At 43.4% G+C, this 23,582-nt stretch overlaps 2 protein-coding genes across 4 annotated transcripts in view; both read right to left on the reverse strand.

The window, feature by feature from the left end:
* The window catches only part of itga7 (integrin, alpha 7), a 46,438-nt gene extending 29,790 nt beyond the window's left edge, over positions 1-16,648 (reverse strand). For all 3 annotated transcript variants that reach the window (XR_014601200.1, XM_084063158.1, XM_084063157.1), the window contains exon 1: positions 16,144-16,648. Coding sequence is in view for 2 of the 3 variants with exons in the window: in XM_084063158.1 (XP_083919284.1) it covers positions 16,144-16,346 (203 nt within the window). In the remaining variant the exon portion in view is untranslated. The remainder of the gene's footprint in view (positions 1-16,143) is intronic.
* A 2,979-nt stretch (positions 16,649-19,627) lies between these two features.
* Positions 19,628-23,569, reverse strand: LOC311049791 (uncharacterized protein). The gene is made up of 5 exons (XM_084063641.1): positions 23,393-23,569; positions 22,761-22,932; positions 21,884-22,026; positions 20,898-21,110; positions 19,628-20,565 (listed from the first exon to the last, which is right to left on the reverse strand). Exons 1-5 carry the CDS (start codon positions 23,529-23,531, stop codon positions 20,408-20,410), a joined length of 825 nt encoding a protein of 274 aa, XP_083919767.1. The 5' UTR covers positions 23,532-23,569; the 3' UTR covers positions 19,628-20,407.
* Positions 23,570-23,582: the final 13 nt, after the last annotated feature.

Consider the following 23,582-nt stretch of genomic DNA (forward strand, 5'->3'; position numbering starts at 1 on the left):
AGTGTAACGGTATAGTTCCAAATATTGAGTTACTCTAAAAGCATGCATCTCACTGGCTGTCTGGTTTTGCCACTGTTTCTATTCTAAATGCAAAAGATAGCATTGCGTTGCATAAAGCCACATAACACCACGTGTTTGCTGGACAGGTCTACTGATCATTAGCGTTCTGTTTTATTAAAACATAACATCCTCTTCCACTGTTGACCACATCACCCCTCTTTCCTAAATTGACCCTCACATGGGCAGACACACACATGCACACATGACAAGAGGCCCCATTACACTCATCCCCACTACCCTCATTCCCATGTGTTCATTGAGGAGAGTGTGTGCAGTGACCCCAGCGCTGAGTCTCAGCAGGACGCTGTCCTCCCCACCCCCACATAAACCCTCCCATTCCTCCCTCCTCACACCTCCCCCACACTCAGGACTCACACCCCTCTCACTGGAATTGAATGGTCTCTCCCTTACGCCCGATTTATTTTTGGTTGTGCGCCGGACTGGTGGCACGCCGGAAATAGCCGATCTAAAAGCTCACAAGTTTGTAGATCTGCTATTTTTGGCATGCGACACTGGCACGCAATAAAGTAAAAATTCAGCATTAGAAGCAATGAGAGAGAGCGGGTACACTCTAATTTTGAATATCTTTTATTATATAAATTTCTCATTTCTGTATCTGTCTTGTGTTTCATACTGCGGTACTGCTATGACAATTGAATTTCCCTCATGGGATCTGTCTGTCTGTCCGTGCGTCCGTCCGTCCGTCCGTCCAACCGTCCAACCGTCATCACAGGGAGCTCATCATTCATGGGATCAGAATTGGGACTTCGATTTCCTTCACAAGTGATTTTCCTCAAAGAGGAAATAAATAACAGCCCTTTATGTGTTCTAGAACAGTACTGTTGGTCCATCTCAGCTCAGTGAATTGTTGACGTACTAAGACCTTGACTTAACCTTATAATCCTCCTCAGCCTACTGGGTCCCTGACTGTGTGAATCCATCCTCCCTGTAATTTCCTAGGTAGCTGAGATGCTTCTGGTACTGTATCTAGATCACTGCTCTTGAGGGCCTTATGCCATCGCAGTGGTTCTCAAAGTGGGGTCCGGGGACCCCAGGGGTCCTTGAAGGGGTTCCTGGTGGTCCCCAGCATTATGAGGAACACATTCTTGAGCCCTATTTTGTTTCAGCTATTCCGAAGCAATCATGAAAAAAGCATTTCATGAACAAAAATCCTGCACACTGCTCTTGCTCAGCAGCATCAGTTTTCATTCAAATTGACATTGCTATTCCAAAATAGCTGATCCAAAAGGTATTTTGCTATCAAAAAATCTTCTCTTAAGGGGGTTCCTGGCACAAAATCTTTTCAAGTGGGGGTCCGCGGTTGACGTGAAAATGTTTGAGAACCGCACTGCCTCATGATTCATACACAACTGAAACATTAATTTTACGCACACGCACGCACGCACGCACGCACGCACACCCACAATCCTACACTCAAAAGGCACACAATTTCAGGAGACAATCAGCTCGTTTGGCTGCTCGAGAATGCAAACAGTCAGCTTTTTGTTTCTTTTAGAAAGGGTGGATGCACAACACATAATCAAATTGCGAAAATCAGATTAAACACAAAGAAACTTGTGGGATGAAAAGAGAACGAGAGTCAAAAGAGAGTGACAAAGCCCTTCAGACGTGAATGAGGCAGCCACCCATGCTGCACTTAAGCCTGATTTATGCTCCGACGTGCGACGGTGTCGAGCGAGTAAAATAGCAGACCTACAAGATCACAACGCGTAAGTGAGGGGCCACAGGCTGTCCACGTCCTCCTACACAGTCTGAGTGGACAATCCTTTTCCCACTTGAAACATTAGTGTGGAGACAACTATCCAAAGTGTTTCATTTTAGAAACAGGCATGCTGAAAATAGTAGCCTACTTCAAAACCACTTCATTGACCGGGGTCCCCCAGGGGTCTAGCCATTTTTTCCCTCTACACCAAATCATTTTGTCAAAAACAGCCAACCTACAAGCTCACAACGATTCGCAACACATTCGTTTTGAGATTGGTAGATTTGCTGTTTTTGCCTACTTCCCCGAATGTTGCCCTATTATGACATAGGGATTCCAGGGTTAAAGTGGTTAACATATACTGTACATTTTCCAAGCATACCTCCAAAGTTCACCCTCCAAAGAATTTCTGGAGGGTTTATGATGGTAAATAAACCACACACTCTCTCTGATATGTGAAATTATTTCACCTTTTGTCTTCTTTCTTATTACCATTTATAGTTTAATGAGGCCTTCCCTGTCCATTATTTAACGTCCCACAACATCTGCCTATAGAGCTGTAGTGTTGTTGCTGTTCAGTAGACAATGTCTCTCCAGGCTCAGCATGGAGCCAGGGGTGTATACGTAGGCCTGCTGTTGTAACCCTGGGGCTAGACTGGGGCCTTTGACCTGCACGCAAGCATGCACGCACGCACGCACACACACAAACACAGAAGCACACATGCATACGTGAGGCACATGAGGAAAACAGGAATGGATGCAGTGTTCATCATTCCATCAGTCAGTCAGTCACACTCAGTCACACACACACACACACACACACACACACACACACACACACACACACACACACACACACACACACACACACACACACACACACACACACACACACACACACACACACACGCACCACATACATTGACCTACAGTATGCTATCTTCATGTCAGCGTGTTACATGCAGATAAACAGCCTCTGCTGACAGCTTTCAGAAAATGCTGTTTTCCACACCTGAGCCTTTTGCTGTCTGGTTTTATTGATGAGACGACAACAGCTGAGAATGGGATGACTGGACCATGAATCATCAAGCCCTTTTATTCCAACATCTGAACTGGAATGCCCTCTCTCTCTCTCTCTCTCTCTCTCTCTCTCTCTCTCTCTCTCTCTCTCTCTCTCTCTCTCTCTCTCTCTCTCTCTCATGACTGGACAACAACACACATCAGACAGACAGAGGGACAGAGACAGCTGCCACTGTGTGTAAAATCCCACTGGGAGGCATGTGGTTCACTGCCCAGCGCCCACGGTTGTGACTCAACTTCATATTTTCACCACTTGTTCGAAGGACGACATGAGATCATTTCTTCATGAAATCTCCACCAGAGAGCAAGTGCAAAACAAGGGTGCTTCTTTCTACACTGTGTACCTGTAACCTGAAGACAACAGTAACCCTATCCCCGCTGCCCATGCATCTTTAACAAGCCTTGAGCTCACCACCTGCACCCCCTTGTGATCAATAAGTTAAAGTGAAAGGCCACTTCCAGGCAGAGATGGGGCAGTGATCTGCCCTCAGGACCAACATGTAAAGAGAACACAACCTCTTGACCACATCCTTCCCCTCTCTCTCTCTCTCTCTCTCTCTCTCTCTCTCTCTCTCTCTCTCTCTCTCCCCCTCTCTCTCGAACCACTTTCAACCAAGTGCCCCTATTTATATTCAGGGCATGTCATTAGGTGAGAATGTATCAACAACAACAAAAAAGTGTACATTTTTCAACATTTTGGAACAGGGTTAAGTGGTTGATTTTTACTCTCTTATCCACGTTTTTTCTTCCAATAAAGACATATCTTATTTGAAGACTTTTACATCAATTGCTTGTCTTCATTACCATATCAGCCCCTCCGGTTTAAACAAAGATTGACCTTAAAAAGCCAGTCATCCACAGCTATGAATAGATCTTCTTTCACATTCATGGCCGCACCAAACTCAATTACTCGATCTGTACCCTAACCACACACAAAGAGCAAAAAAGACAGAGAGAGTGAGCGCAAAAGAGAGCGTGAGACAGAGCGCAGAAGAGGGTGATAAATAGCCTAAATATAGACGAGAGAAAGTGAGAGGCATAGATAGAGAGAGGGGGTCTTGCCACAATTTCCCACCTAATTACAGAATAAAGATTGAGGCGGTAGGCTGCTGACTGCTTCCTTACCATTCTAATCACATTGTCCTCTCTCTGGTGCTCTCTGCTTCAGTGACCAGGCCAGTCCCAAGAGACCTGGGATAAAAGCCATGTATCACTCCCTTCAGGAAACACACCACACCATGGTTCTTCTGTTACTGATGGATTTACTCATCTGCACATCAGTCAACATCATTGTCATCAAATCCACCACTGAACTGTTCAAATACATGACAATGTACACATCTTAATATTTATGAAAAGAACCGCCATGCCATAGATATTCTGGGTATGTCATAATAGGCAAACTTTCCGTGAAAATAGGCAAACATTCTGAATAAAAATGAAAAGATTATAGATTGGCTATTTTTGTAAACAGATTTAGTGCAGAGGGAAAAGAGGAAGGGACCGAGTAAAGACCACTAGTGTACCCCTGTCAGTGAATTGGGTATAAGTGGTTAATCAGTAGAACAGTCTTTATATAGGTCTTTCAAGATAGACTGGCTTAGTGGTATACATTTCCCCTGGTTGTCCAAGTTCAAGTCACTAATTAACAGTTTTACCATTTTATGTTTGAGACCCTCGATTTGCTTAGCATGGCACTTGAGATGAGCTATAGCCTATGTCTTTGACAGCTCTTACTGTCAGAAAACGTTGTCAGGCCAAACGAGGCCATGACATGGCGGTTTCCGGGGTTGGAATGTGTGTCAGATTTGCAGGGATGAATACACGATTGTAAGCTGTTGACTCTATGATCTTCTTAGAGGAGAATAGCCCTCTTATTTGTGGGCCTTTGAGGCCCTTACAGGGTACAATTGTCCTTTTTTGACAACATTGTTGATGGTTTCAGCTTCACTTGATATAGAACATCTGCCACTTCCTCAAGAATGAATGAAGAATCGCTTTGTGAATCCCAGCAGAGCGTAGAGGAGAATTTCCTTGCTTGAATCACTTGGCGTTGACACATTGACAGGTGCTAATGCTGAAGTCTGGCCTGGGTACTATTGCCATCTTGCACAACTCTGTTGGATATAGTTTCCATGGTGACATGTTACAGTTGTGTTGACTCTGGCTTTCTTTCCTTACTGTAACTTATTTCCTTAGACTGTTCTGTCGTTGGTTCTTGTTCTTAACACTCTTCGTCTAGGCATGTGGGGGTGGGGGGGTGGGGGCAGCCTCTCACTCTGAATGAATTTGACCTCGTCAGTGACTGGTATCTCAATGAATTTGCACAATTAAGTAACCCATGTCATATTTGTTTACAAAACACACTATGACTATGTTTCTTTCACTGGTGTTGTTTGTGAAGATCTTGGCACCTACAGTCAGGTTCACGTTGCCGTAATACATGGTAAGATGTTGTAGGGTTTGTTAGGAACATCTCAAAATATTTTTTGGTTCCTAACCTTTTGGTTCCATTAAATATTGTTTTGTATCATGTGGATCTCAACTCAAGATCCACATGGGAACAGCATAGCTCCCATGTGGATCTCTGACTTCATGTGGCTAGCTGGGACACATTTACGACTCCAAATTTGGGCAAGGTTTTGACGTGATTCGAGCCCTGTTGTCTTCCATTATTATGCAATGAAAGAGAAATATTATAAAACATATAAAACATGTGTGAAAAAAATGCATGGAGGTACTACTTTGGCCTACTGGTCGGTCCAGCGGTTTGTGAGATTAGCTCCAGACAAACACAGACACACACACGGACAAACCCTCTTACAGACCGCTAGCCTCCTACAGATCTATGCTGTAAAAAAACAGTGTTAACTGACAATCCCAGAACAGCATCAACATCCCTGCCCCCAGTGCTAGAGTAGTGATCCATCTATTCACCCAGATGCACGCGCTATACCTCTCATGGAACCTGCTCTTACTTACGTCAAAATGAAAGAGATCCTCATCCTTAACAGAACTGACATTTGTGCAGTCATTCATCACCAGTTCATTGCACCTGAAATCTGACAAGCAGTGGGTGCAGTGGAAAACATAACAAAGAGGAGACATAGGCTTCTTTGGTATGAAATGGTTCAGGAAATAACACTATTTTTAGGCATCAGTGTGTTTAGGCAATAAACTAATGAGAAGACTGAACTGACATTAGGCTTGAGCAATGAGACTGTTTTCACTCTGCCAGACGCTATGCCTCAAAATCAATGAGCAAACCCCCTTTTGATAACTGCAAACAAAAGCCTTTGGAATGTAATTTCCTGTTTCCGTCAGCAATTTCTCTCAAGTATCTCTCTGATCTCAGTTCCATATCAGTTCCCAATACAGTCGTCATCAGGTGATGTAGAAAACGGCATCTTTATCAGAATACACACACACACAAACACGCACGCACGCACGCACGCAGACACACACACACACACACACACACACACACACACACACTATTGAAGAGCAGTGCTGTCATGATTTATTAATCTTTGCAGCTCCGGGGGAAAAGTCAAAAGAGGGGGAAGGTGAGTGAGCCCCCCCTGCATCTTTATCATAATACACGCACGCACACACGCACGCACGCACGCACGCACGCACGCACACAAACACACACACACACAAACACACACACACCATTCAGTCAGGTACATGAGTCAACTACAGCTAATGAGTCACCAGCTGAGCCCCTCATCATTCTGAAAAACAACTGGTCTTGAAATTGAACCAAGCATGACTCGTAATATCAGTGACAAACAATTTGTGACATCACGGAACGGCCTGAGGATAGAAATGTCCACTCTTTTTCACTGGGTTACAGCTTTTTTGCTTGTTTGTTTTTTGCTTTTACTTAAATAACCTATTTTTATGGATTTAAAAGGTTAACTGAACCAGATAAGAGATAACTACAGTGATAGAGTTAGAATCTCGTTATCTTGATTGATCATAATTTGTCTAGTGTCCTAAACCTGCTTCAAATTAATATAATAGGTGTCATATTGGCCTAAATGCAGTCATGTACTCTATTCTACTATTTCTCTGTCTATGCAAGGTCAAACTAGCTACAGGCTTTCTGTAACTATCTATTGTTTTGAGAACACTATATCTCGGTGTTCTTCTCCAATGCATAACCCTTCTCGCAGTGTCACGAAGTCACCACTGACCAGTGACCGGTCAGAGCCGAGGCCAACGTGTTGTTTGAGACATGTGGACGCTGTTTGTCCAAAGATAAACTGTGACACCATCTTCATCATCTACCATCATCATCCTCATCTGACGACGACGTAATCATCACTCTCATCCAATCCAAGAAGTCCACCTTCGCCCGGAAACTCATCTATGTCACGTCCTATGATGTCATTGTTTATGTTACCTAACTGATAACGGGCCATGTAAAAGTCCAGTCTTGGCGTGCTATGTGAGAGAGAGACGACGACCGATGATGCGTTAACACCTGTTGATACTGTAACCTTAATTCCATTCTCTCTCTGTCTGAATACAAGATATTTCACTACATCCAATGGCTGCCTGTGTTCTGAGTCTGGTTTTTCTTTGTCGCCTTTTATGAAAGTTACCGGTACTTTGTGTGGGTGATAAGGAAAAAAACAGATCCATCATACAGTATTTGGAAACACTGGACGACCTTGGCACCTCATCTGAATTGCATTTGTAGACAACCTCCGAGTGAATAAGCACAATCAGCCCTTATCCTCCTACAGTGCCAAACAGGCTATGATTTGCGCTTGTCCGTCAGATCCTAGCTGTGTGTTTTCTCCTGACTCTGCATATTGTCCCCTGTCCCCCAAGTGAGCACGTGGTCCACAGTGTAATATTCCTGAAAGCCCTCTCTGCCGGGCAGCCCTGCTTCCCACCGTGCTTTTATCCACGGCCTGGCAGGCCAATGGCAGGGCTGTGTGAGAATGCTAAAGAGACTGTGTGCATGCGTGCGTGCATGCTTGGGTGCGGGAGAGCAGAAACGTGGAGACTTGTTCTCTACTTGCATTAGTGTGTATGTGTGTGGGCGCACATACATGGATTTGCTTGTGTGTGTGTGTGTGTGTGTGTGTGTGTGTGTGTGTGTGTGTGTGTGTGTGTGTGTGTGTGTGTGTGTGTGTGTGTGTGTGTGTGTGTGTGTGTGTGTGTGTGTGTGTGTGTGAGCATGCAAGCCGTGCATGTGCCTCGCACTGTAAAGCACCAGGCCCTGCTCCTTGCTCTCTCTGATCTCAGACAAATAAATAACCCCCCGCAACAGGGTGAGCGTCTACATTTACGAGGCTTTCACCGCTATGGCCCCTGGGAGCCCCAACAACAAGACCTAACTGTGGGATCAGGCTAAAAGGAAGAGAGCAGGAGAAAAAATAATGAATTGAATTAGGGCGGGAAAAGGGGAAGGTTCATTGTCAACTCTTAAGCCGGTGCTCTAAAGGCAGCTTTTATTTAGCTATTCTGATGCAAATCAGCCCTCAGAAGTTGTTCATTGTGTTTTGAATGCGTGAAGGAGTTATGCTGTGTGCCACATTCACTGACATCCATCAACGTGTGGTACAGAGGGAGCTGCACTGTAAGGTGCAAACGTTGTTTGACATGTCTTTGACTGAGTCTGTCTGTCTGTCTGTCTGTCTGTCTGTCTGTGTCTGTCTGTCTGTCTGTCTGTCTGTCTGTCTGTCTGTCTGTCTGTCTGTCTGACTGACTGACTGACTGACTGACTGATGAAGTTACAGCATTTGTCGGTCAGTTAGTGCGTGTAATTTGCTTTAATTATAATTCTCTTTCAAATAAAACATGTGGTTACGCACTGTAACAATCCACCATAGGGGAGAATAGGAGGGGAAACAGCTCCACATGTGCTGAGAGGCACGTGGGAGAGCGCACAGTTAAGTCCACCAAATAACAAACACTCTGACAAATCACTCAATACAGTAGAAAAACAACACATCCGCAGATAGGGGGGAAAAATTAAAGAGCAGGAGAAATCAACACATAATTACAATAGTTATTAATATTGATATCAAACATACCAACATATGACTGGAAAGTATTGCTCTTCCAACTCAATTTTTTTTCTTTTAAATATATATAGCTTAATCATGCCATGTGATACGCTACTTCAGTAAAACACTAATAACTGAGACCACTATGGAAGGTAAACATTTCATCCAGGAATAGACACTGACTATCCCTCGTACAAATTGCGAACAATTTAAAACATTGCCATATAGGGTCTAGCCATATACTGGATATGACCCAGTTTTATTGTAGCCTGGTAGTGAATTCTGTAACTGTTTGGCCTTGAAATTCCATATTCCTTGCTTTCTGATCATTTCTCAGCCCTCTGCCATGCTTACAGCCTCACTTTTGTTTGTTTAGAGCTGTGTTAAACAAGCCTTTAGTTCAATGAGCATATTTGTTCAGCCAGCACTGCTTAAGAATCTCTGGACCCAGAGTTGTCCACAATAATAGAATGTCTAGGTTTACACACACACACACACGCACACACGCACACGCACACGCACACGCACACGCACACGAACACACACACACACACACACACACACACACACACACACACACACACACACACACACACACACACACACACACACACACTGTAACCTCCTACTACAGTCCAGCGACAGTTGAACTGTGCATTCCAACTCATAATGGACGTAGAGCAGATCAATTTGTTCTAAACACGAACCTCACAGCAACCCGAGCTTCTCTTACTTCCCCAGTCTATGTCAGCCATGCGACAGAGAGCATCCAAGTTCCCCTGACACCAACAGACTAGTCTGGCAAGCCAACATTCTAATAGTGTTTTGAAGAATGTAATAACAAGAAGAAAAGAAAAGCATATATATTATTTTTTGCAGACAGTGGGACATGGGTACATGTGCAGTGACTGGAAATTGCTGTCATGAAGTGATGCCTCAATAACTCTTGACACAAAGAGGGACAGGAGAAATCACTAGAGCAGCATTGAGAGGTACAATAGATGTTTCCCAAGGCCAGAGAGAGGCCCAACAGCAAGCATTAATTGAAGATTTGCAGCCTGCGTCAGAGAGGGAGGCAAAAGACTATTGACTTCCCCCACCCACGCAAAGCACGCTACAGCACCTCCATAAGAAAGGAGGCTGATATTAAATCATGAGACGAGACCAATATATATATAAAAAGTAACACATGACATAAGTCAAGTCTGAAACTGGATGCGCTCCACTCCAGTAAAAAGGTATGTTGAGGAAAATGTACATAGCTTTGGCAAGGAACTAAACATTTATATGTGTGTGCTTCATGCTATTTTAGAGTATGCCATCAAGCACATCTGCCTCATGTTGCCAGCAGTTGTAAATTGCTACACAACTGCCACCTACATGGTAACAGGAGTTGATTGGCCTTGACGTACCGGAGGAGCTTGTACACAACCTTAAACCTGTCTGGTCTCATGTGGTGTGAGACTTGAATCTGTAACTGGAAGACAATAGGTATAAGGGAGAGGACAAATCAACTTCACCTCCCCAATGGCCAATAATGACCAGTGGTTAGACATACATTGGGGCTAGCATCCCTATTCTGTAAAAACTGCTATATGCTACACTATGGAAACGGCAACTTTCGGCAAAAAATCAACATCAATCTCATGCTTTAGTACGTGGACACAAGACATATGAGCTTAGAGTATGACCTTCAGACACTCAGTACAACTTTATTAAATACAATTACCCGATCAGCTTCAAAGCTCGTGCTTCAAATTGTCCATTCAGATGCATCACTAAAGTAATGAACAGTTTGTGTAATTATGGCCTTCCTGTTAGCTTGAACAAGTCTGACCGTTCTCCTCTGACCTCTTTCATTAACCCACAGACACTCCAGACAATAGTTAAGGATATCCCTAGGATGGAGAAGGAAAGGAACCACATCAGGCACCAACAATCATGTCACGTTCTAACAGAGTTGAACCACTTCCCCCGTCTGCCGAGGTGCAGCTGATAGATTACCTTTTGGGAAGAGCAGGATGTATGTGCTGATGAGCAGGTGCGCGCGCACACACACACACACACACACACACACACACACACACACACACACACACACACACACACACACACACGTTCAAAGTAATGTTCAAATGCATTGAACATTATTATTATACAATTATTACACAATATTAGATTATTGCCCATTATTGCGGTCATGAGCAAAACATGACCGCATGACTGCTATACCTTTTCTACATCATACAAACATACAAACGTACTTGGGGAGACTATCCAGAGGGGACATCCCCTTCTCATCAGGCTGGGAGCTATTAGCGGAAGCGCCTCTCCTAGCAGTATAAATAGAAGAAACACACATAACACCAGGAAGAGCACACTCACACACCCTCTCATTTCTCCTTCCATCATTCCCAGCAGTACAGTATCAGAGCTTGCTTGAACTCAGTGCAATGCTTTTGATTTTTTGAACACTGAGACAATCAAGAAAGCTGCCGCTGAGTCCAAGATGCCATCTCTGGCTCCTACAGTACCACCCTTCGTGTGTGGCATTCCTTCACTTCCTTCCAAGCCATCAGTGACCAGGATCACCTTACAGCACATCAGTCAACATGACGTAGTGGTGCCATATGAGCTAAACGGAAGGGGAGAGGGTTGGGGACCATGGGCTTTATGCCTTGACCTTTGTTGCCATACTGAAAAGGAGCTTCCAGGGGCTCTGTGACGATAAGCTCAGGCCAAGAGATAAGACCAGGCAGACGGACATATTTCCATAAGCATGCCAGCAGCATTTGGAGCTGAATGTCTGTGAAGGATGGATCCCTGACATTAATGCACCTTCTCACTCTCCATGTCTCCTAGAACCTGTATCGCTGTCATCCATCCTAACACCACCACACATGGTGAATTTTTAAAAGGGTTTACGATGACTAATCTGTGAAGCATAATAACTGCTGCCTCGTGAGTTGCATGATACCATTATGACAAAGAACAGAGCAGAGCATCAAAGTACAGTAGCAATATCATGTTCACTAACGAGTCGGGTGGCTTAAGACACAATAACTTAACACAATGGGGCCAAAGGCTACAGAAACCCAAACCTTTCTTACTTCAAAGGAGACATGACTCAGTAGCATCTAATTACAATATGTTTCAGGGAAATGACTTTCAGACCCTTCATTAATGAATACATCTTGAGGTAAATTGACATGGGGTCCTTTGACAAGCCCAGGACTGCAATGATAAATTGAGTGCAGTATGAACAATATATTATTGAACGTCTAAAGGTATGATTCAGCCATTATAGTACTGACTCAGCAGCAGTCCTACAGATATTTCTGATGTCACAGAGTACTGGCAATAAGATAATTCATCTCATGAATCACCTCAGCTATCTGATGTACCCAGAACTTGAATTCCTAGTTTACCTAATGTTTTAACTCTGAATTATGATTCAGCAATTGATGTTACAAAATCTCAGAGAAGACGTCTACTCTTGGTTCTGACAGCTGCCAAAAGTTGAGATTTGAGATCCACAAGCTTTATAAGCTCTACAAGCTCCACAAGCTGTGAGCTTGAAGATCGGCTATATTTTTGGCTAATGTTCCCCCCAGAATATGGACGCTGCCACCCTGGGATTCAAGTGGTTAACGGTGCAAAGGGAAATACAACTGACACCTGGTACAAAGCGTTGGAGAAGGTTGAAATGTTATTATCCAAGACTGTGAAATAACATCTGTGACTGCACATAAATGTATACCTTTAACAAGATATGGTTACTTTATACTGTTTCCCTGGGGCAGGATATCACATTCATAACTGATGTTTTGTTATTTCTTATTTATGTGTATATGCATAATATATGTGCTTATGTGTGTATATAAGTATGGATATATGTACTGTATCTATCTAATTATATAAACGACAAGTTACTTCCGCGCGCCGCTGACGCTATAGCCACAGCTCTGTAATCGAGTAAACACAACGGCACCACAGCACAGCTCGCGAAAACAGTAGCCACGTCGGACTTTCACAATTTACAGGTGGCGTAGGGCACCTATCATTGCTCACTCCACAGTTTCCACGTCGCAACATCATTTATTACACTCACCACATTTCGGACAAAACGGAAGGTGCATCACTTTCGTACCGTTTAGCGTGCGCACCACCGACACCGAACGGCGACGGCATGAGCCGAACAGAGCCGAAACAACACGAGCGGCCGCCATTGAACTCTGCCCATCTCCTCCACAACAACACACACGCAGCTCCTTCGCTTCAACCCCCCCCCCCCCCTTCTTACGTACCTCCTTTGTTCCACCCAGGCCGTTACTTTCACTTCACTCATGTCTCCATCACAATATGTCCGTCCTTCACGTGCCATGCACACCCCAAACACACAAACACACGGCGACGGCCACAGTACAGCACCATAGCACGCTGGCAAATCTGGTAAACAAACCAGCCTAGGTTCATGACACCAAAGGACTCGACAGTGATGTCATCATTATGCAACCCGGAAGTACAAATACCAAGGATACGTCAGTGATGTCAGTCGGGTTGCCACGTTCTGCCAGGTTTTCAAAAACAAGCAAACCGTGCATGAAAAAAAAAAAACAGCCGAAGGGGTCCGCCATGTTCCAGGGGGGTCCCCGGGGGTCCCAACACTCACAGGGGGTCGGCGGACCACCAGGGGGTCCGCGGACCACCAAGTTAAAAATATATATTAACATTTTCCCCCCCAATTTTTTTTATTTTTTTTCCTTTTGGAGAGAGAGAGAGAGAGAGAGAGAGAAAGAGAGACCTTTATTACACCTTTTTACTTTTCAATTTATTGAAAATGGGGATAGGGGCAATCTTAAATACTCACTGGAGGTACTAACAAGAGACTTCTTTGCCCAGGGTCCCCCAGGGCTCTATACTAGGTCCGCTCCTTTTTTCCCTCTACACCAAATCCTTTTTTTCCGAAAAAAAGGAGATCTGCTATTTCCTATGGATGTTCACCCCATAACAAGATTTATGCGGGTACTGCAGGTATAAAATGTTTCTAGAATTACACAGCTCACACTTTTTTCATGGGTATAGACTACTTATAAAAAGGGCATATTCTCAGGGAAATAACATGGCCTCTGGTGAATTATGTACAGGACCCCCAGCAATGGACTATGCTGTAAGCATGTTGTCATTCTGTGTTTAAATCCTGGTACCAAGAATGCTTTGGCCTGTGGGCAGTTAAATAGGCAGCAGAGGGGTGTCTCACAGGGTCGTGTCTGACTACTGATGTCATTCCACTGGTCTTACCAGGCGACAGGATGACTCCAGCGCGGGTAAACTGAGGAGCCATTGGTTAAATATGGAGCTCCTTAATGTGGCACTGTAGTAAATTGACACATGGCGAACTTCTTATTTGAAAGCTGTTCTGGAAAAGGAGAGATATTTAGAGTAACGTTGTGTATGTTCATATGTTCATATGTATAATATATGTGTCATATTCTTTTCTTTTTTTTTATCGTGCAGTGTTTTTGTGCAAAGGTGTTTGTACAGGGAAGGGAACCTTCTACTACTATCACTTTAGCTAATAGGCCTACTAATCCAATAGAGTGTGGAACTGCTGTAAGGGTTCAGATGACATTTTTTACAATTACTTACTGTAATGCTGTAAAGGGATATATATGAAATATTATTGAACATCTCTGTATACAAGAAAACAAACAAGAACCTCATCTGATGAAATATCCTAATTAAATAATCAACAAGGGCTAAGTAATGTTTTTTAACAAAAATAAGTATTGATATTAATTGCAGTGGCGCATGACATGAGAGCTAAATGAAGGCCACGTCTTGTTTACAGGCATGCAGTAAACATTGCCAAAGGTTTAAATGTGGACGTGTTGTTATCATTTATTCATGTGCTCTCTGTCTAGAGGATGTGATTTGAGCCTTGTGAGTGTTCCAGTAACACCGTGAGACCAGCCAAAGCATCTGTTGGCAAGCACTGTGATGAGAGAACACACACAGTCACAAACACACACAACCCCCCCCCCCCACACACACACAGGTATGTGCAAAACTCACACAGAAGAAACAAACTCAATCGTGTAAACAGTGGCCTACAAGATGACACGCACGCTTGCACACGCGTACACACACGCGTACACACACGCACACACACGCACACGCACACACACGCACACAAACACACACACACACACACACACACACACACACACACACACACACACACACACACACACACACACACACACACACATAGTGATATACATACATGTACACGCATACATACATTACACACACACACACACACACACACACACGGCTATAATTAAAATGCAGCAATATTTCTTCTTTCGTGCTGTACACTGCAGAGGGTCTGAGGCAGCAGTCTTGAACTGCACCAGTAAAACCACTATAAAAACCTCCTTTCCCATTAAAGTACTGTAAAACCCTGTTTCCCCTACCCATGTACATGTATGTTACAAAGGCCAGGCTCACCCACCCAGTCTTGGCATCTTCACAAACAGTAAATGCTGGTCTAGTGAGTACAAGCTGATGTAGTCGTACTGTACATAAGCACTCTGAAAGTACTGCCAGTGCAGTGCTCTACATTATCAGCATTTTAATAGTATCAATGACGAAGCAAATTCAAGGCATGAAATCAGTGGAGAAAACACACAACTCCATCCCTGTTTCTATAGTGGTTTTCCCACTGGGACCTGCTTGACAAAAACATTTTTATTATTTGTATTCTCAGAAAAAAGACAAAAAAAACGTGGTGTACAGTAGGAGCAGGTGCAGTAACTACATCAGATGTTATAATGTATACATGTTAATAGATTTCCCAAACACACACACACACACACACACACACACACACACACACACACACACACACACACACACACACACACACGTGCACCCACATGCACGCACGTGCACAAGCACACACACACACACACACACACACACACACACACACACACACACACACACACACACACGTGTCGGTTTCACTGACATTTGGGGACATTCCATTGACTCAGATTCATTCCTTCTCTCCTTACTCTAACCCCAACCATAACGGCACCAATTATGTCTACAATTGGACATGCATCCTCAATCAACCGGTTTGATGTCCAAAATGTGTCCCTTTTCAGGAACACGCACGCACGCACACTCACTCACTCACTCACTCACTCTATCTCTCTACTGTATTATTTCTAGTCCACTCACCAGCTCTGAGGCTCTGGGGTAAGCTGCTGGTGAAGTGCTAAAGAGAAGCCGAAGAAGGTCCCTCCGTCTCCCAACTTGTGCAGAGTGTGAGCAGTATCCAGGTTAAAGCCAGAGGTCAGGCTCAGCAGAGTCAGCAGTATCCAAAGACAGGGACAAGGTGAGGTGCTTCCATGTTGCACTGGGGCTGCCATGGCAAAGTGCATCTCCTTCAGCGGAGCAAGTCCAGTTCAAGAGGAGAGCACGCTTTAATCCCTTTGTGCCCCCCCAGGCCAGAAGGAAAAGAGAGAAAAGGAAGAAGTCCAGCGTAATTCACCTCTCCTCTCCTTTCCTCTCCACTCTCAAGCCTCTGTAGGTGTCCGCCTTGTTTCCAGGCTTGTCTCTATCTCTCTGTGCTGTCCTGGCTCTGAAGTCCGTTTGCTGCTGTCAGTCTATGGAGCAGCCTGACTGAGAAAATGTGGCCGTGTGCAGGCTAGCATGTGTGTGTGTGTGTGTGTGTGTGTGTGTGTGTGTGAGAGAGCAGCACGAGTGTGCGTCTCCTCTGGATGTGTGTGTGCGTGCCTCCCCCCTCCTCTGTGTTCTCCCTGCTGCTCTGTGTGTGACTGAGGGATACAGCGGACAAGTGCCTTGAATAGCCTGCTCACTCCTCCCCCTACCCTCTCTTTCAATCCCTCTCCACCAACCCCCCCCCCACAACAGCACCACCACCAGAACCCCCCCCCCCCCCCCCCCCCACACACACACACACACACACACACACACACACACACACACACACACACACACACACACACACACACACACACCCCTCCACCTCCTGCTCCCCTCTCAGCTGACATCAACACTCAAGGGACTGCTGCCAAAATACCAGGCAAGGTTGTCAAGATACTTGGACGCCACTGAATAGGGAGAGGTTGAAAAGACAGCAGACTGTTTTATCTGTTAAGCTCACACGGTCCAGACTGCATCACTTTCTCTGGACACCGGTTACTGTACAGATACTGTATGCCTGCACGTCCCTGGAAGAGGGACAGAGTCTGGATGCAGGGTGCAGATAGATGGTGCTGGTGGTGGGGATGGAGGAGGTCACTGATTTCGAGGGTTTTCTCGAGAACCTGAGCTTGAAGGGCGCTTGATGTCTAAGTTCTAGCGGCGGCGATGTGGAATGAATGTGGGAGACAAAAGGAGCCAAAATGTGCACAGTGACCCAGTAAACTTTATTACAGACCTTCAAGTATTCTGAATAGAAAGGAGTAGGAGAGCTGTGGGTGTTGTGACAGACAGAGCAATGTTAGCCAGGAGACATAATCATGAAAATTGAAAACTACTAAATGAATACTAAATACACAGTTAGGGGCGGGCAAATAGAGTATCAAGCCACGACTTAGCATGCACTGTTGATAGAATATTGCAAGCTGCACAGTAGCATCCTCCGTTAATGTATCAATTTTTAACTCTGAGAATGTATGAATGTAACCAAATAGAGCCTTACAGGTCCACATTTAATTACATTTGTTCACTCTCAGAGTTAAATGAATACTCAGGATTTGACTGTTTTGACAGAAGCCTTGCTTTCTTTTGCTGGTGTCTGTCAATGTTTCAGTGCAGCAGAGTTCAAGGGTTAAGTCATGCCCTCTCTGCATTGTTTCATAGAATGCCATGTCTTGTCCACAGCTGCTGTATTTTCACCAGCTGATTTCTGGTCCCGTCTTGTGTCTGTACAGCTGTCTGTGAACCTGGTCACCTCAACTGTCCCGCACCCATAAACCTCCCACTCTGCACCCACAACACGTGTAGTTTTCAGGGTGATTGACATCGGTGTTGTTGGTTACTCTTTAATTTGAATTGAACAATTGATATTTGCTCTCAAAGAAAACAAATATACACATGTGTATTTGTTTCTGGTAACATGCACCTTCAAAGATAAAGTCTGATCAAATGTTGTTTGTATGTTTTTCTTGTGTTGCATATCTTGGTGCAGCATGCTCTTGTGCAGATTTCTCTTTTGATCCACTTAGCATGTATCTGCCCTCTGCTGCCTGTAAGTGGTACAGGAATAAAACTAATATGAACTTTAATTGTATCTGCAAGGGATCATATTTACTCCATCTGGTGCATTATCAGGATATTGTTTTTTAGGAATTATCCTTATCACTCCCAATCTTTTACATGTTTCTAGGGTCAGAGGTTGATCTCTTAAAGTGCAACTAAATACGCCTTTATCATAATAGGAGCATAGACACTTGTATTTGTATTGGGTGCAAGTCAACTCTTATCCATAGTAATGGAACAAATCACACTCTGGGGAGTGTAAACTTTGTTCTCAAGTCTCTTTCCAAGGATGTAAGGAAGGTGCACCGCACCTATATTTCAACAAAGCATGTTGGGAAGAACTGAGCCATGGGACTGTCACATAGAGGCTGTTGTCAGCTACGGGGGCAGCTGTAGCAGAGTGGGTAGAGAGGCTGTGTGGAATCGGAAAGACGCCGGTTTGACCATTCCCTCACCCAGTCTACGTGTAAAAGTGTCCCTGAGCAAGACACTTAACCACTACCTGGCCTGCCCCCCTGTACTGTATTAATAGCACCCACTGCTTCTGCAAGTTAGGATGGGTAAATGTAGAATTCCAGATATGTGCAAATACTAGGCTGAAAAGGGGACACAATTATTATTATCATCATTATTTAAGAAGGCCACAATCACAATCTCACCTATAGTAAAGAGTCCCTACTTAATATTAAAAAAAACTGAAAGAACATGGGATTCAAACAGGTATCCAGTGATCTGCATCGTGGTCTGATCCATTATTCATGTATCATGCAACTAACTTTGACTTGACATAAAAAACAACCCAGTCATGATTCCAAAGAGAGCAAGAAAAGGCAGGAATGGAGTGGGACTTTGAGAGAATGCTGAAAATGTCTTAATGGCAGCATGGGCAGGAGGCCAGACGAGGATGCCTATGGACAGAGAACAAAGCCCAGTCAGAGGGAGGGGTGGAAAAGAGGAGAAAAAAGGAGAAGAAAGGGAAAGGAGGGGAACAATAGTGATGCCTAGCTGTAAAGACTATCATGCCAGATTGTTCGTGACACATGCATCGCAACACAAGGTCCCATTAGCAGTCTGAGCCACACTTCAAGGAGAGGTGGCTTATTTTAGATGGCAGCACTTACAGGCAGGGTCATTTTCCACACTCCCTCTTTAGCCCCCATCACTACTGAGATATGCTTAATTTAGACTCCATCGTACGACGGTGCTGCGTGCCGGAAATAACAGATCTACAAGCACACAACTCGTTGCATTGCGACGCATTGTGGGCTTGTAGGTTGTATTTATGGCGTGAAACAACATCATATGACAATGTATAAATCACACTATACAGCCATAGTCAGCACTGTTATAATTTAATGGATAGCTGGCCGGCTTCTATAAGAGGAGATGGTGCTGGTTATTAGGCTACTAAACATTAAATAGTTACAATGTTTTATTTTCAGGGGATTTGAATAGCTCATAGATTAATACCACATATTTAGGACGTTTCTCGGCAGCAATCAGTTTTTCAGAAAAAAACAAGCAACAAAATGCTAGGAGAATGTCAGTTTTTTTATAGATTATTATTTTATTATTTTTTATTTTATTTTTATTTTATTTTATAGAAAATTATCGTTTTTATAGATTATTAAAAAAGCATAGTAACAAAAACCTTCTTATATGCATACAGTATGATGTGCTAGACAGACTAAAGAGAATAGATAGTAATGTCAGTGCAGATTCACTGCCATCCAAATTATATGTACAATTATCGCCACCTTGTGGAACTTAGTGATACATACAGTCCTTGTGTACATACTGTACATACATGTAGTTAAAGCAGGGCTGTTCAGATAAAAGCATTTTGGGCCTGATGATTCACACACATATGAAACATATATATATGTTGGCCAGACTGTCCATTATACCACTCCTCTGTCAAAGCCTTAACGTGCTCATTACCATTGACATAGCAATTCTCTGTTGTGTTTTCACCACACGTCATGTTCATCTTAAGTTTAGCTGAAATTGTATTTTTTGGTAAAGAAGAGGTTCATTATTTAATTTCTATTACGTCATCTACTAACCATTTTATTTTCAGAGGCCTTGTTTAATTTCTTTCTGTTCTGTCACAAACATCTGTAATTTGCAAATGGACAAATGATAGTATTCTAACCTGGGTAAAGATAGGGTGAAAGGAGGGTTGATGTAGTCTTGCATGTAGACTAAGCAGTCTTTAATATGAAGGGTTGTAGGAGGGTGGAATTGCCCGTTCGTCTGAATATGGTGTTGATGCACTGGGCTGGGTAAGTGGTTGCAAAGGGTACATTTGCTGCCCCTCACTGAACGCAGCATGGCTGTATGGTCCTGAAGGTGACGAGTAGCTTGGACCACCTACAAAAAGAAGACAATTGAAAAACAATCAAGCTTGTATTTTCTTTCTTTCTTAGAAGTTGAAATGATAAAAAACAGTATGACACACAGTGCAGAAAATAAATGAATAAGAGTAAGATGCCACAGTCAGCATGCTTGATTACAGTAATCAAGCATGCTATAAATGCGTAATAATCACTAGCTATGTCTTGCATCGTGGGATGCGCCAGGAATAAGTTACATTCATCCAGCTTTATGCCAGATTCTTAACGGGCAATAATTTACCACTGCCACATTCGAATAGATACCATAGGGGGGTTTTAGAAATGTTATAATACAAAGCAGAAACATACAAACTTCCATAGGCCTATATGATGGAGGTGGTGCTGAGGGCATGGGCGACCCATGGCCCTGAGGCATGGGCTGGACTCCGTAGGCTGGCTGAAGAGGCATAGATTGGTAGACTGGGCAGTGCCCTCCCTGGTAGGACTGTGGATGTCCCGGTGAGGCCTGTGGCTGCTGGGGTGTGGGGACTAACATGGTATGAGTGGTGGCGTTTATCACAGCTGCGGAAAAAGTCATAGTCTTACTTAGTTTGTCATTTAAAGGTAGGGTAAGTGATTTACTTTGGTTAAAATAAGAGTTAAATAGCTCTATATTCTGATAGTACTCATTGCTATAGAGTGTTTGTTCAGTAAAAGGAGTCTCCCATCCATGTCTCTACAGCTCTTTATTAAACAGAAAATGCATTTCAGTGCTCTCTCCTGACTGACCTGAAAATGTACTATACTGTTTACTAAAGAGCTGGAGAGACCCCTGTGACCGATCAAACGCTCTGTAGCAATGAACTAACAGAATATAGTACTTAAACCTTTTCAACAAAATAAAAATAAAACCCCAAAAATATCACTTACCCTACCTGTTCAGAGTTTAGTCTACTGATTTTTGTAACACATTTTCAAATCTATTTTCTGAACCAAAACAGGAACACATTCTACCGCTGAGTCATAGGTCACCATCAACTGAAATCACTTTTAGCCTACACCGTTGGCTGCTGAACTAGTTTGAGCACGTTTTTGGTAATGACAGCTCTTATGGATTACATTAAATGCTCTTAAGTAATGCACTTGAGTCGATGTAGTCATTGTTGTTGAGTACTTTGAGTGTCACCCAAACAAAAATATGCAATAACTTACTTCCCATTCATATCAACTATGAGAATCAGCTGACTTTATTACATTATAAGTACAGATGATGAATTAAGGGACACATATAACCATGAGACGTCAACCTAAACTGAACTAAACCAGGAATCAAACCATCCAACTTAATGACTTACGATTACGACTGCGATTTCGACGACACTTCTTGTACAGGAAGCAGCATGGGGAGACACAGCAAATTATGAGACCCACACAGATGATGAAAGGGAGGATACTGCCCACGACACTACCAATAATGTAGGGAATTTTACTTGTTCCCCTGGGGGTAAAAAAACAACGTCAATATTCCATTGATTAAACATCACAAAGCTCAGTTGGTTATTATGTGTTCCTTGGTGTTAAGGAAGTCAAAAAGTGCATTGGTTGTCAAATGAACTAATACCATTGCTTGGTAGACTGCCCATATACTGTACTGTGATTGAAAGAGTCTAATGCCAATTTGTATAATTAAGCATGTGTTGAATCCACATGCAGTACACCAGGGGTCTGGGACCCCCTAGGGGGTCCTCAGAGTTACTACAGGGGGGCCACCAAATCTTTGTGTCATAGGATTCTTTTTTCTTTTACAATTAAATTTTTTTTGGGGTAATGTAATTCATTTTTACTTGAACCCCAGAATCCCTATTCTGGGAGAACTTCAGCCAAAAATAGCCACTCTACAAGCTCACAACGCCTCGCGCTTCGAGGCGTTGTGAGCTTGTAGATCGGCTATTTTCGGCAAAGTGGTTTGTTGTAGAGGGAAAAAGGAGCAAACCAAGTACAGAGCCAAATGTCAAGTTTACTAAGTATTGAGGGTTTAAGTGGTTAAATGACAAAAAACATTAATGTACACAACTAACACTGATAGTCTATGCTATCTATGAAAAAGTGTATCTGTCTGCAACACTGTTCAATATGTAGATGTAGTGGAGGTCCCTGCTTCATCTTTCTCTCAGCTAAGGGGTCCTTGGCCTGAAATACGTTGAAGACCCCTGCAGTACACCATACTTATACCTCTGAGGACAGCGGCCTTGTTCCTCTTCAGACAGACGATGTCTAGCATCAATGCAGCAGTATCTTTTGTTGCAGTCTCCACAGCAGAAGTAGTTGCTCCCCGAGTAGCCACATTGCTGGACATCATGGTAATCACCACTGGTGTCCCAATAGCCTTTGCAGACTGTTATGGCTAGTGTAAGTGTGAAATTTAAGAAGCAAATATTATCAGGTGAGAGGTTTAATCGGTAAGACAAAGGGGGATTTTTTTTTTGTGCTTAGTCCCATGGGAAGCGTGCTTGTTCCCTCACAAGTACACGTCACATCAACACAAAAGTGCAATGCATGCATAGACAGACACACCCCTACATGTAGGTACAGTACCATAAAAGTCAAATTAAAGTGAGAGGATTTGAATTACTAAATCAGTTACATTTCCTACTAATTTAGAAAATAGGTTATTCAAATCAATTTTATAAATGAAAGTTATAGCCTACAATCAAACGCAGTTAATACTCATTTGATTCAAATAAGTTAGTTCCTATAGTTAGTTCTGCTTCAGTTGTCATTGCGATTAAACAAACAGGAAGTCGTTCAAATGACCATGAATCTCTTCATTGTAAAATAAAGCCAAAATAAATTAAAACCCTCACCTGACACAGTCGGGAGTAGTGTCACACCTAAAAGACAGAGAAGAGTGGATAATACACCGAACGCCATAGCTGCACAGTGCACTGATTTGCTGAAAGGTAACAGAAAGGAAAATTGTTGTTTCAACCTGCTGAACAACATTCCACACCTTTGTCATCACCAACAACTTTATTAGGCCAACTCTTTTTTTTA

Source organism: Gymnoscopelus microlampas (genome assembly GCF_963454915.1).
Source record: "Gymnoscopelus microlampas genome assembly, chromosome: 7".
NCBI lineage: Eukaryota > Metazoa > Chordata > Actinopteri > Myctophiformes > Myctophidae > Gymnoscopelus > Gymnoscopelus microlampas.